This window comes from Manis javanica, chromosome 4 (genome assembly GCF_040802235.1).
Source record: "Manis javanica isolate MJ-LG chromosome 4, MJ_LKY, whole genome shotgun sequence".
Classification (NCBI taxonomy): Eukaryota; Metazoa; Chordata; class Mammalia; order Pholidota; family Manidae; genus Manis; species Manis javanica.
Genome location: NC_133159.1, coordinates 80,876,151 through 80,892,384, shown reverse-complemented (window position 1 = coordinate 80,892,384; position 16,234 = coordinate 80,876,151). Strand labels below are relative to the sequence as shown.

Below are 16,234 nucleotides of genomic sequence, written 5' to 3'. Positions count from 1 at the left end.
TTTGATCATAAAATACTGAAGATTTTACTTATTAGCAATAGCAGGCTTTTAGAGTTATAATAATTTGGCATCCAGTTCTCTAAAAAAATGAAGCCACTTGTGTCTACAGGCTTGTTTTGGCAGACCAGCTGTTTGTAAAGTCCTTTGCATGCATAAATTCATCATACAAGCTATCCATTTAAAAATATCTGTCATTTTTAAACACACCAAAGCATATTGGATGGATTCCAAAAAGTTACAGTTTTAGTAAAGACAGTCCTATTTAATGTGGCTACTCTTTTCCTGTAACATTTCTGAGATCTGAAGCAGCCTGCTTTCCAAAAAATGAGCCATTTTTCTAAGAGTATTTGTCACAGCCTGCACAGAACATTAAACAACTCTGGTACAGATAGTTTAGCCTTTTCTAGCTCCTTATGGCCTCCTCAACAATCATCAGTTTTAGAAAAATAGTACATAAATATCAGTTTTACCTTAATAGTTTTCTGTATTCCCATCCTCAATGTATTTCCAAATTAAATATTCTCCTTGCATCACATTTTGCACATATGATTTGACAGCAGGCTAACATTTGCTGGCAACAATCATAATTATCTTGTAGGGACATGTCTACACTTACTGTCTCCTTCCATTCCATAAAATAAAAAATCTATTATTAAGTGCTTTGGCAGGTTCTGAGGAAACTAAAAGTGAGAAAGAACTTTTACTATGAAAGCCTGAATATCACTGGCCAGCAAATTACACTCCTTTTTAGCAGAGTTGTATACAAGGTGTGGAAGACATTTAGTAGGTAATAGCTTTTCGTTTTCTTTGCTAAGAAGTTTATAGAGTCTGAATGGAATTTTCCAAAGGACATTTGCACTGTCTGCCAAGTATGCAATAGATGAGAAAAAACTCATCTGTATCTGAACAGCATATCAACAATCATTGTTTTATGGGGTTTCTTTATAATCCTCATAGAAATAAAAATTTTACTTTGAAACTTCATTTTTCAAATCCAAGTGCCTACGAGCTAGGGGAACATCTTTTGTTGCTGTGATTTGATGCATCACTCAATATACCGTAGAAAGTATGATCACAGCAGGATCCGACAGAATCAGCTCTACACTTAAAGAAACCAACATATCTGTTATCAAAATGTCCCCCTTTTTTCACCTATAGGATATTTTAGATGAAACCTCTGAATCAGGAAATGTCATCAAGGCAACCAATAAAAATGTAATCGAGGAATCAATCAGAGCAATCCAAAGTAACAATACGATGTGGTATGTCCAAACTACATCAATGCCTGCAATTTTCAACTGAGCATTAGTATGTTTCTGGAAGATAAAAAAAGTACAAATTGATTTATATGTACTTGCCTTCTCATTGCAGACTTGTGAGATTCGGTCTCTCTAGAGGCTTTTACATCCCTTTCTCTACCAGGCCAGTAATGAGTTTGCTAGGACTACCATACCAAGTACCACACACTGGGAGGCTTAAACAACAGAAATTTACTGTCTTGAAGTTCTGGAGGCTAGAAGTGTAAGATTAAGGTGTGCACAGGCCCATTCTCTGTCTGAAGTTTCTAGGGTAGGAGCTGGTCTGCACCTTTCTCCTAACTTCCTGCAAGTCTTTGGCTTCTGGCAGTCCAACTCTGATCTTCACACAGTGTTTTCCCTGTGTGCCCGTCTATGTCCAAATTTCCCCTTTTTATAAGGGTACCAGTTATACTGGCTTAAAAAGCCATCCTACTCAAGTATGACCTCATTTTCACTGAAGTAATTACATCTGTAATGACCCTGTTTCCAAATAAAGTCACTTTCTGAGGCACTAGGGCTTAGGACTTCAACATATGAATGGGGAAGAGAGGAAAGGACATAATTTATTCTGTAACAATGCCCAATCCCCAATTCTTTTCTGCATGTTGTGCAGAATGTTGTTTCGGTTACCTAACTCCCTAACTCACATGCCTTTCCATCCATTTATAGTGACACATTACATTAGTATGTATAATATTGTATCTTCTTCATTGGTGATGTGTGGAGCATTCTGCTGTTGGTATCATAACTGGTCTCATTATCTGAACTTCCAAAAGGCAGAGTCAAAGATGACTGTTAATGCTCATGATTACAACACACTGAAGTTGCACCATTCAGAGGAATGTGATGATGATGGCCCATCACTGTGAACTGCAAATCACAGGTGCCACGATTTATTTGCCTCACAGGGAGGGAGTTTCTCAAGATGTGAGCTTTTCAGTGGTAAAATGGTAAAACCAGGACAGACTTGGGCAGGCCACTCCCATCTTTGTTTTATTATGGATTCTACTATAATGAACTCCAAATGGCAGGTGAACTTTTTCATATTCATACATACTTGAAATCACATTCCCAACTATGAGACAGAAGAATGAATAAAGAGTATATGTCTGACCTCTCTAACTCATCCAGCATAATACACTTTAAAGATAATAGAGAACAAATTGACTTTCATATTCCCAGTTCTTAGGTATTTTGTGGGCCTATTGTTTAGTTTTGGTGATTTGTTTAAAGTTTTGGTGGGTTTTTCCAACATAAGTGGTTGGAATATTTGAGTTAAGAAGAAGTCAAAGGAACAAGTGATTGTGTTCAATTGTAGGCCATCCAAGTAAAATTAAAAAGCAGAAATGTTGTGCTTTTTCATCTTAGCATGGTTTACTTCAGTGAATAGGGCAAGGGAGAAGAGCTTTAAAAAGAGCACACTACTAGATCAGGACTCCTAGAAGGACAAAAAAGGGAGGTAAAGAAGTTTTTTTAGTGACATTCTTGCTTGAACCAGAAATAAAAATCTTGGCAATACTGTTATTAGTATAATCCCTCATTAAAATGATCGTGTGTGAGTAAACATTCAGTCTTGTATCTTAAAGCTAAAAATTCATTTGTTTATAGCTTTGACTTTCTCCCCTCAGTTAAAGGCAGCCCTTCCTCCAATCTATTTTTCCTAACAAGTTTCTTCTTTTGGTTAATTGTTCTAGGTCTATGGCATTCTAGGTAACTTTCTCTGGTGTTTAGAATATATGACTGACTACACTGCTGTAAAATATAATGAATTAATGTGTTCCTAAGGTTAGCCAAATCCTTGTGAATTATGTATCTTTCAAATAATAAACAGTCAAAAATGACTGTTAATGCTCATGATTACAACACGCTGAAGTTGCACCATTCAGAGGAATGTGATGACAATGGCCCATCACTGTGAACTGCAAATCACAGGCACCAAAGATAAGACCTGATACTGAAATTTGTGTTATTTTTGTTTAATTTGCATTTTATGTGGCCTCTAATATATTAAAGCAGACAACCCGAAGTCATGTAAAATACCGAAGACAGTAGCAATAGCATGTCTTAATTAAACTTTTAAGAAACTATTCTAAGAATTTCTCTCTTGTTAATTTTACAAACAAAATATTTTTATGAAATGTACTATGACTTTCTTAAGAGTTTAAATGGCTATTTCTTCCAACTCCTTTCAAACTGGTATAAAATCAAAAGTAACTATTAATCAAAGTACCAAATTAATATTAAATAAATTGACTTTATATCCTTTAACTATTAAAAGTTACTAGTAAAAAACAGTAAATTTGATATGTTGTTTTCATCTAAATTTGGCCAAATTGCAGTATCTCCACAGCTTGAGGAAATTTTCTCTTGAGTTTGGAAAAAATGGGGCATAACATTCTGGCCTTTCTCCTAATTTCTCTCATCTCTTCCCAAAAAGAATGGTTCATTTTCTTGTTTCTAGCCAGAGGTTCTCAGCATGGTCCCAGATTAGCATCACCATCACCCAGGAAATTGCTAGATATGCATATTCTTAGGTCCCATCCCAGATCTACGGAACCAGAAACCCTGGGGTGAGACCAGCCATCCAGTTTTAACAGGCCCTCTATCTGTTTCCAATATAGGAAACCACAGTCCTAACTGAGGTGACTAGGGATCTAAGTCCTAAGGAAGCTAGCTCCACACTTCTCTGAAATTGTAATGCGTGAAGATTTACAAATGCCCCCATCAGGTCCCACAGCATTATCAACGTAGACATTCCTCCAGAAAAGTTCTTCCTGACCCCTTCTCTTAACCCTACCTGGGTCAAGTCATTGACGGATCTCTCTACTTGTCTGTAAGAATATTTGACCCCCTATAAATATCTATATTCCCTGTGTCACATTTACTGTTCTATCCACAAAGCCTAACTAGCACAGTGCTTGGCCCTGTGGAACCTGGCCTGCTCACCAGTGTGAAGCAAGCAAACTCACCCCCCAAATCAAAAGTGCTTCAGGCCTATTTCTGAATAGGGGAGAATGCTCTGATGAGAATATTAATATTCCACTTTAAAAGATAAAGGAAAAAATATCTACATTTTAATTTTGTGAAGACATCAACAGAACAGAATTAGAGGTTATTATAAACTTTTTATGAGAAAAAATGTCTGACCTTTAATCTCCAAAGCATGATGCATTTCAGATGAGTGAAGCAAGACAAGAAAAATTGGGTCAGCAAGTAAAAGAGATATGGGAATATTACCTCACACCAGTCAGACTGGCTACTATCAAAAAGAAAAAACAGGTGTTGGAGAGAATACAAAGGAAAGAGAGCCCTCATGCATTGTTGGTGGGAATGTAAACTGGTGTAGCCACCATGGAAAACAGTATGAAGGCTCCTCAAAAAATTAAAACTAGAACTATCATACAATCCAAGAATTCCATTTCTGGATATTTATCCAGAGAAAATAAAAATACCAATTTGAAGTGAAATATGCACCCCTATGCTCATTGCAGCATTATTTATAATAGCCAAGATATGGAAGCAACCTAAGCATCCATTGATAGATGAATGGATAAAGATGATGTGGGGTGTGTGTGCATATATAGTGGAACATTACTAGCCATAAAAAAGAATGAAATCTTGCCACTTTTAACAACATGAATGGACCTAGAGGGTATTATGCTAAATGAAATGAATCAAAGACAAATACCTCCTGATTTCACTTATTATGTGGAATCTGAAAAACAAAACAAACAAACCAAAACAGAAACAGACTCATATACACAGAGAATAGACTGGTGGCTTCCAGAAGGGAGAGAGGCTGGGGGGAACAAAATGGGTAAAGGGGATTAAGAAGTACAAACTTCCAGTATTAAAATAAATAAGTCATGGGGATATAATGTACAACATAGGGAACACAGTCAATACTACTGTAATAACTTTGGATGGTGACAGACAGTAAGTTCAGTTATTGTGGGGATCATTTTGTAATGTATAAAAATATCAAATCACTATGATGTATACCTGAAGCTACTAGAAGATTATATATCAATTATACTTCAACCTAAAAAAAAAGCATAGGGGAGTTTGAGACAGTAACAGCTACAGTTTAGAAGGAAAACAGCTAGAAGCAGATTATCAATAAGCACACCAGCAAACTAGGGAGCCTTTTATGAGCTGCATGACCTTGTGGTTGTTACTGAACTTCTCTAACCCCATTTCCAGATCTCTATGTAAATACTTTTTAATAAAGCTGCTATTAGGAGTGTATGGCTGCCACTGCCACTATCATCATTTCCACCCTTTTATAAAACAATGGAATAACAGACTTTAAATAGAAGTGTTTAACAATGCCATCTGATATTACCACTATGTCCCAGTGTTGATGGTAGAATTTCCATAAATATCTAGTGACTACTATAAATCTTTTAAAATATGATTCTTTTTAGACAATACATTATGATAATCAAGCAATTAAGTTAATTTAATTAATTTAATTTGGGGAGGGGAGGCAGGGATAGTTAATCAATGACAATGGGCCTGTGGTATGGAGGCCAGGATGTGCACGTAGCTCTCCTGGGTAACTCTGGACAAAGTGACCCGATCTTCAGTTTCTCCATTTGTGCAACAGGCATAATACCATCTTTATGACAGCACTGATGGGAGACTAAGATGAGAAGCACAGTAATGGCAATCAGGAAAAATACCGAGTAGAAAAGGCACTCACTCAAAAAAAGAAAAAAAAAATTTTTTAGTTAAAGGTGAAACTGAACTAGGCAATTTTCTTACTGTAATTTTAAAAAAGATTAAAGAAGCTTAAGAGCAAATCCTAAAAGGGCTTATTCCTTCCTGCCTCAGTGGAAGTCTTTATTTCTAATAAACTGTTACCTACACAAGACACAGGGGTCCAGCCTGAAATGATGATGAGGAATAGATGATAATAAAGACAGATCACCATCATAATTAGTAAGGACTGAATGTAGGTTTGCTACTGTTATTTACTATAAAAGATAAATTATGTCAACAAATGACTCCTCAAAAAGTAATGGTATTTACCTCCCAATTGTTGCAGACAAAATCTAGTTTGAAAAGGAAAATAAATATTTCTAAGGGTAACTGGCCTGCTTTATTGACCTAGTACATTATACCAACTTTGTGCCTCACTTTGCACAATCATACTTCACCCAGCCCAAACTTAACTTTGTTTACAACTTTATGTTTATTACCATTCACCGTGCAGTAGGGTTGAAATGGTCTCTGAAGACTGCCAGTTCTATTACCCACAGATTTTTAAAATCCCATCTGCCAAAACTCTTCTGATTTGCCCCTCAGCCTACACGACTCCGTGGTGAGGAGGGAGCATCTCCTAAGGAAGCTTGGGATCACTATTGGGAATTTTAGCAAAAACATTCCAGAACTATATTATACCTGCCCTCTGACTTACACCTGCCAATTCTACTTCTGATTCTGGCAGTCCAAATTCCCTATTTCATATGATAAATATTTCTTTCAAATATTTAAAGACAGTACATATCTATCTTCTTTCTAGGTACCATTTCAAATAGGCTCAGAAAATTCTGGTCTAGCCCCTTTAGAGTTCCTGAGCCCTATGAACTGCCAGTATTCACAACACAAAAACAAACAGATCAAACAACAAAAATCAACCAATCTCTTGATGAAAAGAACCATTTACACATAATAATCCCTACACATTAACCAGTTAAACCACATACACACATACATCTTTTTGAGGGCACAGGTTAACCTTTCTGAAGGGAATTTTAGCAGAACATGTCAATATTCTTATAAATATACATACCACTTGCCCAGAAATAATTAGGTGGGGGCACAAAAATGAAGATAGAAGGATATTCACTCAAGTTATGTAAACTAGTGAAACCTAAACACATAACAATAGGGAATTGGTTAAACATTATTACATATCCATATGCCACCAACAGAGATAATGATATAACCAGATGGCTGGAGAATAAAAACATTTTCAGAACGAAAGACTTAGCAAGTTTACCTCCTTCATTCACACTCTTCCTTAGGATATTATTTGGGGTTATGCTGCAGCACGATGAGTAAGTAAACCAAGAAAGATACACAACGGATCCAGGAAACAGTGGCCCCAAACTAAGAAAGAAATGGCAGGGAGCCCAGGACACTGGACAGCAGACCTAGAGAGCAATCTGTTCAGACAGGAGCACGGAATGGAGGGCTCCAAGAGCAGGTATCTGGGAACAAATGACTAGAGAGATGTGATGTTATCCTTGAAAATATGAACTCAAGAAAAAAAGGAAGGCAATTAGAAACTCCAAGCAAAATTAGACAGGAAATAAATCCTGGTTGTGTAGTAAACTATTTCAATATAATCATAATGAACTCTGTGTAGGAGCCACTGGACATAGAGGAGATCTTAATATGATTACAGAATAAAAGGTAAATATTTTTAAATCTTGGAAAAAATGCAAGCACAGTACAAGTGACAGAACCTGAGGAGCAAAGAGGGAGCCAGAGAAATGAAGGAAGGATAGGAACACTAACACCTTTGCCATGAAAAGTCCCAAGAGGTGGGTGCTACAGAGCCAGAAACTGAAGTTCTGAAAGGAACTGAGATCTAAAGCAACAAAAATTACTTTAACTATATTGGACAGCAGAAGGGAAGAAAAATAGAAGTGTGAAAGTTAAATTCTTATCCATCATAGCAAGGAGATAATGTTACCTAACATTCACAAATCAAGATGTGGTTGACAGTCTCCAAAGATGGCCACCATCAGTTCTCTCCCTTCCTGTATGTGTAAAATGCTCCACAGATCTAGAGGTGGAGTCTCATTTTCCCCACCTTGCATCTGGACTGCCCTTAGCAACTCAGCTGACCAACAAGATGCAGGGCGAGAGAGACTTCTGGGTCTCCTGCAGTGAGGTCACATGACGCCTGGCCTCTTAAGCCTTGGGAACACTCAGTCTTGAGTGTTCAGAACACAACTGCCAGACTGTGAGAAGCCCAAGCCACACAGCCACATAAGTGGGCTCTAAGTGACAACTCCACTGAGGTCCCAGCAGACAGCCTGCATCAACTGCCAGCTACCAGAATGAGTCCCTTTCACCCCATTTGAGCCTTTAGGTGACTCCAGTCCCACCTGCTCCCTAACAGCACCCATAGGAGAGACCTCACACAAGAATTGTCCAGCTTTCTTGTTTCTTTTTTTAATATCATTAAGAATTCATGAGTCAATGGGTTTCAATGGTCAGTCATTATTCTCATTTATGATCAAATTTTTAGGCAATGGGAAAGCCTTCACATTGGTTAACTTGTCCTTTGGACACAATTCCATCATTCTTTAATAAGTTCCTTGCTTTCTAACACAAGGTCCAGTGTTACTTTGCTGTGGACTTCAGTATGTAAAATAAATTGTACATTTTGGTTTAGATCCCACTTTTACAATATATATTCAAACACAGAATGCTATTTTTGACTTACCACACAGGCATACAGGAAAAGAGTAAATAGGATACATTCCTAAATGTAAATGGTAATTAAATAAATATACATAGTTATCTGTGGGTTGTGGGATTGGGGGCACTAGTATTTCTTTTTTGTTTGCCATTATTTTCTAATTCTCAAATAAAAATGAATGACCTAATTAATTTTTTCACAGTCTCTGATTGTACATTATTTATAATAGCTTTTTAATTGCAATGTTACAGTAGGGGACCTTGAACACTGTTTTCCAAAGGTATACATTTGTGTTGTTCACTCTATCTGTGTGGTCTCCTTTGCTTCTTTTAGAGATCATCCCTCCTCTGGACTCTGACCTTGACCCTGGCTGCACTGCCCTCAGAGGACAACCCTTATTCCCAATGGCACATGGGCCCCTTTCTCCTGGAACAGCTGTGTAGCACCACAAACCTCACAACCTCTACAGCATCTTCCTGCCCAAACTTCTTCTCCCATCTCCTTCCGTGGTATCACATTGCTTTCCTGCTCTGGGCTACTCGGCCCTCTTCCTTCCCTTCATTCTCCAAATTAGTCACCATGCTCTACTGACTATAAAACAGCTTTGAGATTTGCTTCTTCCTCATTAATAGAACTGCCACCATAACCACCTCATAAGCTATCACCTATGCCACTCCACCAACCTCCTGAAGGACAGTTTCCCTCACATGGGTATTTTTTTCTACATATCATCAGCTTTATCTTCCTAATAGGCCGATTGTATCAAGTAATTTTTTAAGTCAGTAAGTAATCACATCACTATGTTTCCATTTCTGTCATCTACCATTAAGAAGTCTTGCAGAGGGTAAAATCATACTTGCCATGGCCTCTGCATGAACTCTGCAAGGGAAAACAGAGCAGGATTTTTCTGATCCTTTCCAGAGCTTAGCAGAAAATTCTCCAGTGATTATGAAAATCTGGATTTTCTTACCATGGGAAATTTAATTTTCTAACAGCTGAAAGTGGCTAGGGTTGGGGGTTGAGGAGGAAAAGGAAGAAAATAACTAAAATTATCATGTGCCTAGTACTGTTAGCATGGTGCTAAATATTGAGCCACCATCAACGGCTTGGGGTAGGATAGACATTCCTTCCCACCACTGGTGGGGTACATAAATTCTGGATGCCCCAAACTGGAACCTTGCATATCACAGTAGCAATAATGAGGTACTTTTTTATAGGTTATTTACACTTACTCAGAGCCTTAGTACATTTCCATGGGAAATGCTTTCAGGGAACCATCAACCTAAAAATGAGATTTGGGGACCAAATCCATGGTGCATTTTAATAACTATTTGCTTAACTTTAATCATGCAAGGTTTTAATTATTTACTTATAAGGCAGAGTTGAAGATTTGAGCTTACACACAAGATTGGATTACTACATCAAATTAATGTGAAACAGTGATCTTACCTATGATAAGCTTTGCTAAATGTTACAAAGAAGAGATCATCAAATAATTCAGAGGAAGCAGACAGAGGTCCCTCCTGGGCTGAATTAGTGGTTTTGGCCCAAAAGATATGAGGACTCTACTGAGTATGGTTCATGAAGTTCCTCACACAGCAGTGAGGGTTTAACTGATAAACACACCATTTTATACCCCCCGAAAGTTGTGCAGCCTATATGACATTCTCTAAGGAGCGAGACCCCATATATCCTAGTTTCTTTATTATAGATAATCCTTAGCCAGGGACATCCTAAGGCATTTCAGAGTTATAGTCTCTTCCTCTGAACAAATGTTAGTACTCTCTTCACTAAAAGGTCCTATTTAGACTAGAACAGTGTCCCTTGCCTTCTTATTTCTCTTCCATTTCTCCCAAGAAAGCAAACGGATTGGCAAGCCAGCAGTCTTCACCCCTTCTTCCCAGGGTTACTTAAGAACCTGGTGATATAACTTAGCTTATTCTTACTCACCTATTGCATAGCTCTCCAGTATTAGAACTAAATCCAATTAAGAAGATGGCTAGAATTTCAAATTCAGCAGAAAATCTCAGAACTAAAATAAAGCTTTAAAGATTATTCAGTACAAACTCCTAGCCAAAGTTTCCACTTATTTTATCTATTCTTATATCTATCTCACTGAAGATATCTTATGGTAGAAGAACCACTTTAAAAGGTAACTGTTACAATCTTCTTTTACTGGGGATGTTTCATCTGTAAAACAGAAGAAGTCTCCCCCTAACTCTCTTTCACCATCCCCATTGGTCACAGTTCTGACATGTTAATTATTCCAGAATAAATCTACTCTCCTCCACTTATTCATCCTTCCACATTTCTAAGGACACTGCAAAGCCATCATGTGCTACAACTTCTCTTTTCTAGGATGACCTCTCTGGGTCCTTCAATTGTTTGTCATAGGGCAACGGGTAGCTATCTAATTTAATCTCCCCTCTGTTATCTGTCAGCCCCTTTCCCACCCACCATGCTCACCCAGCGTATGCAAATTTAGGGACTCCAGATGATGATGATCTTGGGTTTGGTCTAATCAGGAAAAGTGTAACTTTGTTTGAATTGGATACTTGTACCTCCCTCCTAACTGAGCCTAAATTTGAAAACAGTTTTCTTTTTTAGCAGACGTAACATGCATGCTATTAGTACAACTAAAGTCATGGTCATCTATCACTTTCAGGTCATTACCCCCCACCCCCAACCTTATACATTGGCAAACCTAAACGCAAAACCTAACATTTATCACTACTAAGTTCCATCTACTTGTTTCAGCTTATTATTCCAGTCTGAGACTTTTTAAAAGTGTAATACATTATCCAACATATGATTAGCTCCCCTTTCTAACCTTTTTTGGTCATTTGATAAGCTTGCTTTTTTTAAAAAAACTTTCTTTTTCATTGTGATAAAATATATATAACATAAAATTTACCCTTTTAACCACTTTTAAGTGTTTAAGGCTCCAGAACATTTTCATATGCCCAGAACTGAAACTCTTACCCATTAAACAGTAACTTCCTGATACCACTTCCACCCAGCCCCAGGGACTGCTATCATATTTTCTGTGTCTATGAATTTAACTCTCTTATAAGGAGAATTGTATGATAAGATTGCTTTTTAAAAAAATTAATAAAAAACAAAATATTGACTAGGGTATGCATGGCAATCCTCTTGGCTTACATCTATTTTATCACCACAGACAAGCCCAATATATCAAATTTTCTTTCCTGGTGTTGAAAGGAAATAGGTACCAAAATCAAGCTGGCTTAGAGAAATAAGGGGAGACAGCTCTGCTAAGGTAATCCAACCAAGCAAATCTAAGGGGATGTTTGTGCCCACAGAAAGGCATGAATCAGTAACCACAAAGCAAGGAGGAACTACCCCAACTCTTCCTAGACCAAAACTAAGGAAGGCCTAGAGGAGCTCTGTTATGTTCATGAAATATGGAGAATGGTCAAATCAGATATTCTACATCAAAAAATAAATATGAAAACAAATTCCAAAACCAAAAACACATATCCATATATGTATTTATACATACACACACACACACACACATAACACATACATTTATTAAATGACCTCTTAACATTTTTACCATGACTAATCCCTCAACTAGTAGTTATAAGGTGTTTAACTGTGGCTATATATAGATTTGTGTAAGTGAGCTACAGAAATACTAAGAAAATAATTTCTAAGACTTAGTTCTGCCAGTATATTGCTCATTACTGTATAAGAAAATTGATGCTATTTTAATTCAGTAGGAAAAAAGATTATTTAACAAGTTATTCAAGTGTTTAAACATTTCTCTTTGATTTAAATATTTAACATGTTTTATTGTATGTAAATTTAGTGGGAAATAGAAATCACACCAACCTTACTACTGAATCTTGGTTTAGTAAGCTATTTTAGATGGCTATTTTTATACTCACCTAGTCAACAGAAGTATTAATTTTAAAAATTTTATTATCTTTTGAAATGTTGGTACAAAAGCTATGACAGTTACCTAAAACTTTTCTTTAAGGCTATCCTAATGGGAGAAAAAGAGGGAACACATTATTTATGGGGACTTGAGAACAGGCAGCACTTTAAAACATTTTAAATTTTTCAACACTGTTAATGACCAACTGCTAGTGAATCATGGCATTTGTTTCATGGCACTGTTGTGGAAATTTTTCTTTAAACATAAAACCAGAATTTTTCTAATTCTTGTCTCCTGATGTAAATTACAACTTTGCTGTATCTGACGTAACAAATCTTGTATTTTTCAATACCACTCCATGCATACTTGCTTGCAAATGTTTTTAAAATGTAGATACTCAGGTAAAACATTAAACAAGAAACAGAAATTCTCACCCTCAAGGCATCACACTGCACCTAATCCCCTTAAATAAATGCACCAAGAGCCATCTGAAACCAAATTTTCTTCCTAAATTGCAGCCTGATGGTTTAGTTGGTTCCAAGGTAGTGTACTGAGCAGAAGAGTGGGAGAAAGTATGCATACCGTGGTGATTTTCTTTTCAAGTTTAAAAGTTTCCCAAATATCCTGTAACTCATTATCTAGAGGTACGGTTTGAGTGGGGAGAGGAGGTGATTCACAAGAAACACAGAGGAAAACTACAACTACCAAAGTCAGAAAGGGAGTACAAAAGATGGTGGTTTATCCTTACACATAGGACATTAATGCATAAATGTGTTCACTTCTCTTAGGATAAGAGATTAGCCTCTCACAGTTTCCCTGATAAGTAGAATCCTGCCCAAGGGGTGAAAGTTGAGTATTAGGAAAAATGCTGTAGGATTTTTACCTTTCTATACAGACAGAAGAAAGGATTCCTCAAACTCTAAATTACTCCACCAGAGAAGTTTTAATGTGTTAGAGATACAAAAATAGTGAGTAAGATATTATATAACCTTTATATAACCTGAAAATACTCGAAGTTCAAAAGAATCTTACTTTTCAACTATTTAGTATGGATTCATTTAAAACCTACAGGTTACTTGCCTCTATTCTTCACATTAAATTTTACTTAGTTCCAACTAGAAAATCTTCTAAGAAAAACAGCTTAGTTCAAATGGATTAAATAGTTGCATATTAAGTCAAAATGCTTTTCAAATACCAGTTCTCATTACATGGTAAGAATTTTGTGAAAGTTTATATAAAATAATAATAGCACTAGTTATTATTATTATTTTGTTAACTTAAAATGCATGGAAAATTTTTTTCCTATATTTAAACAGTGAATGTAAAATCTGTAAATGACATAGAATCTCTATATCTCCAAACATTTATTATTTCATTTAATTTTTTTCTATTTATGTTTTCCTATGAATAGATTCACTTTAATTAGATTAAGTTTATTTTATACCATTCACTTATTTCATACAATAGAATCGCAGAAAGACATCAAAAAAGCAACCAACTCTAGAAAAAATTGCATTTTCTTATCAACTTTACTAAATAAGACAATTAATTTCTTTTTTAAAAACCCAGCGTGTACTTTATTGATTTTTCATAAAGGCATATAAGTCCAAAGAGAAAATGGTTTCCTCCAACATAACTTGCCAATCCATGCACCACAGCCAGCCATTTGCCAAGTCTGATTTCAATGACTAAGAGCAGAGGTTCATAATATTCATTTACAACTGCATGTTAAGTGACCTGTTATCCTTTACCAGCTTACACTGTTTTCATACTACAGTGATTATTTGTGATTCATGTTCTGAAAAAACACTTCCAAACTGCAGCACGATATTAAACTCACATGGGTATGCAACACACATTCTTCCCTGAGTTAACCACTATTTTGTTAGTCAGTTTCCATGTTCTTTTAGTAAAATGTTTAGGAAACAAAGTGCTTGCTTACCAAATAGTTGAGATCTATAATAGGTAGAAGTCTGTATTTTATAATTATCTATAATTTATTAAAATCCAAAAAAAAGAAGAAATAAACAGTAGGAAATGCCACTAAAAGTAGCCTATTGCTTCAGAAAAATAAAGTGATGTATGGATACCTTTGAGAATACATAAGCACTTATTTATAACATTAAAACCAGCAGTTTTTAAAAAACATATCAATTATTTAAATTTATGACTTCATATGGGTGGTACAGAGAGATGCTTTGATATATCTAATTCTTGAAGAAATAATGCCAAACTGATGACTTATTTGCCAGCTACCTTTATGTGGGTCAATATAAAGAAAAATAGAAGAATATTAATACACATTTGCATGAAATTTTTTAAAACCATCCAAATAGTCACAAATGTCCACTAATATAAAGGTTTTAGTAATACCAAATAAGAAAAAAAAAGCTAGTGATTACAATTTTAAAACACAAAAAATATGGAATGTTAAACCATATCTATTATATAAAATTTATACTAATTTATATATGTGTGTTATTTCCAAATATCTATCTTGGGCTTGCTGGTACATTTAGGCTGAAAAATAATTGATTGTGGAGAAATCTAACAAACATGCAAGGGATTTAAAATTGCCAGTTTATACATGTATAATAGAGAAAAATCATTTTAGATATAAAATTTAACATGTATTACTGTTTGAGATTTGCCATGTCCTCTATTAGCTCAGTCAGAATTCTGATGTAGTCTCTGAGCAAGACTTCCCTACCACTCCAGCTTTCTTAAATGTAATTATGCATATATATGGAAATATACATACAATTAAGCAGAAAAGAAGTATTTTCCTAGTTATCCAGGAGTCTATATCTACTTCTGGCTGTTAAACCATACATATATATCTAGAAAGATGGACAAAAATCAATAGTTCATAATCCTAAAAATTTTAAGTGAAAATTCAAGAAACTGGGTCATCTGTTTCTCAAAGTTTATAAATCCAAAAAGACACACTAATAGAGACAAAATAAATTATTACTTTTGTTAATAAACAAAATAACATATCACAGGGGTTATCCCTTAATGTATTTGGAGTTGGTCTCTGTAAATTAAAGCTTGCATGTTTAGATTTATGTTCACTCTTAAGTCATTATTCCCAATCTTGTCTGCTTATTAGGCTATTGTAAATCCTGGCACTCACCAGTAAAAAGAAGTATGCATACAGTGCTGTACAATGGTGGATTATAAAGTATTTGTCACCAATCACTTTCCAGTACAAAATGAGAAGCAACAAATCTGTAAAGAGGAAAAATAAGTGAGCTATTACACAGGAAGAAAGCTGCATTATTTTTTAAATGTATTTAACACTTTCTCTTGACCTCATCACAGCCCACTCTAAGCTCACAGCACTTTATTCTTACCTCTCTAATCCAAATACTTGATTTGGACTTGACTATAAAATATCTGCTTCTGGATAACGGTCCACCCCATTCTATAGTGACTCCTCCAGGAAGGAGAACCAACGTGGGTATCCTGCACAGTGCCTGAGATATAGGTGTGTCATTTATTTGTTGAAAGTATATAAATAAATGACTTGCTCCAAGGTTAAATAGAACGCAAATATTATTGAATAAAAATAATTTTAAAATAAGCTTA

At 35.7% G+C, this 16,234-nt stretch overlaps 1 protein-coding gene across 5 annotated transcripts in view; it reads right to left on the bottom strand.

The window, feature by feature from the left end:
• Positions 1-16,234, bottom strand: part of TLCD4 (TLC domain containing 4) — a 75,896-nt gene that overhangs the window by 34,569 nt on the left and 25,093 nt on the right. For all 5 annotated transcript variants that reach the window (XM_036997986.2, XM_036997989.2, XM_036997988.2 and 2 more), the window contains exon 5: positions 15,780-15,874. In XM_036997986.2, coding sequence (XP_036853881.1) covers positions 15,780-15,874 — 95 coding nt within the window. The remainder of the gene's footprint in view (positions 1-15,779; positions 15,875-16,234) is intronic.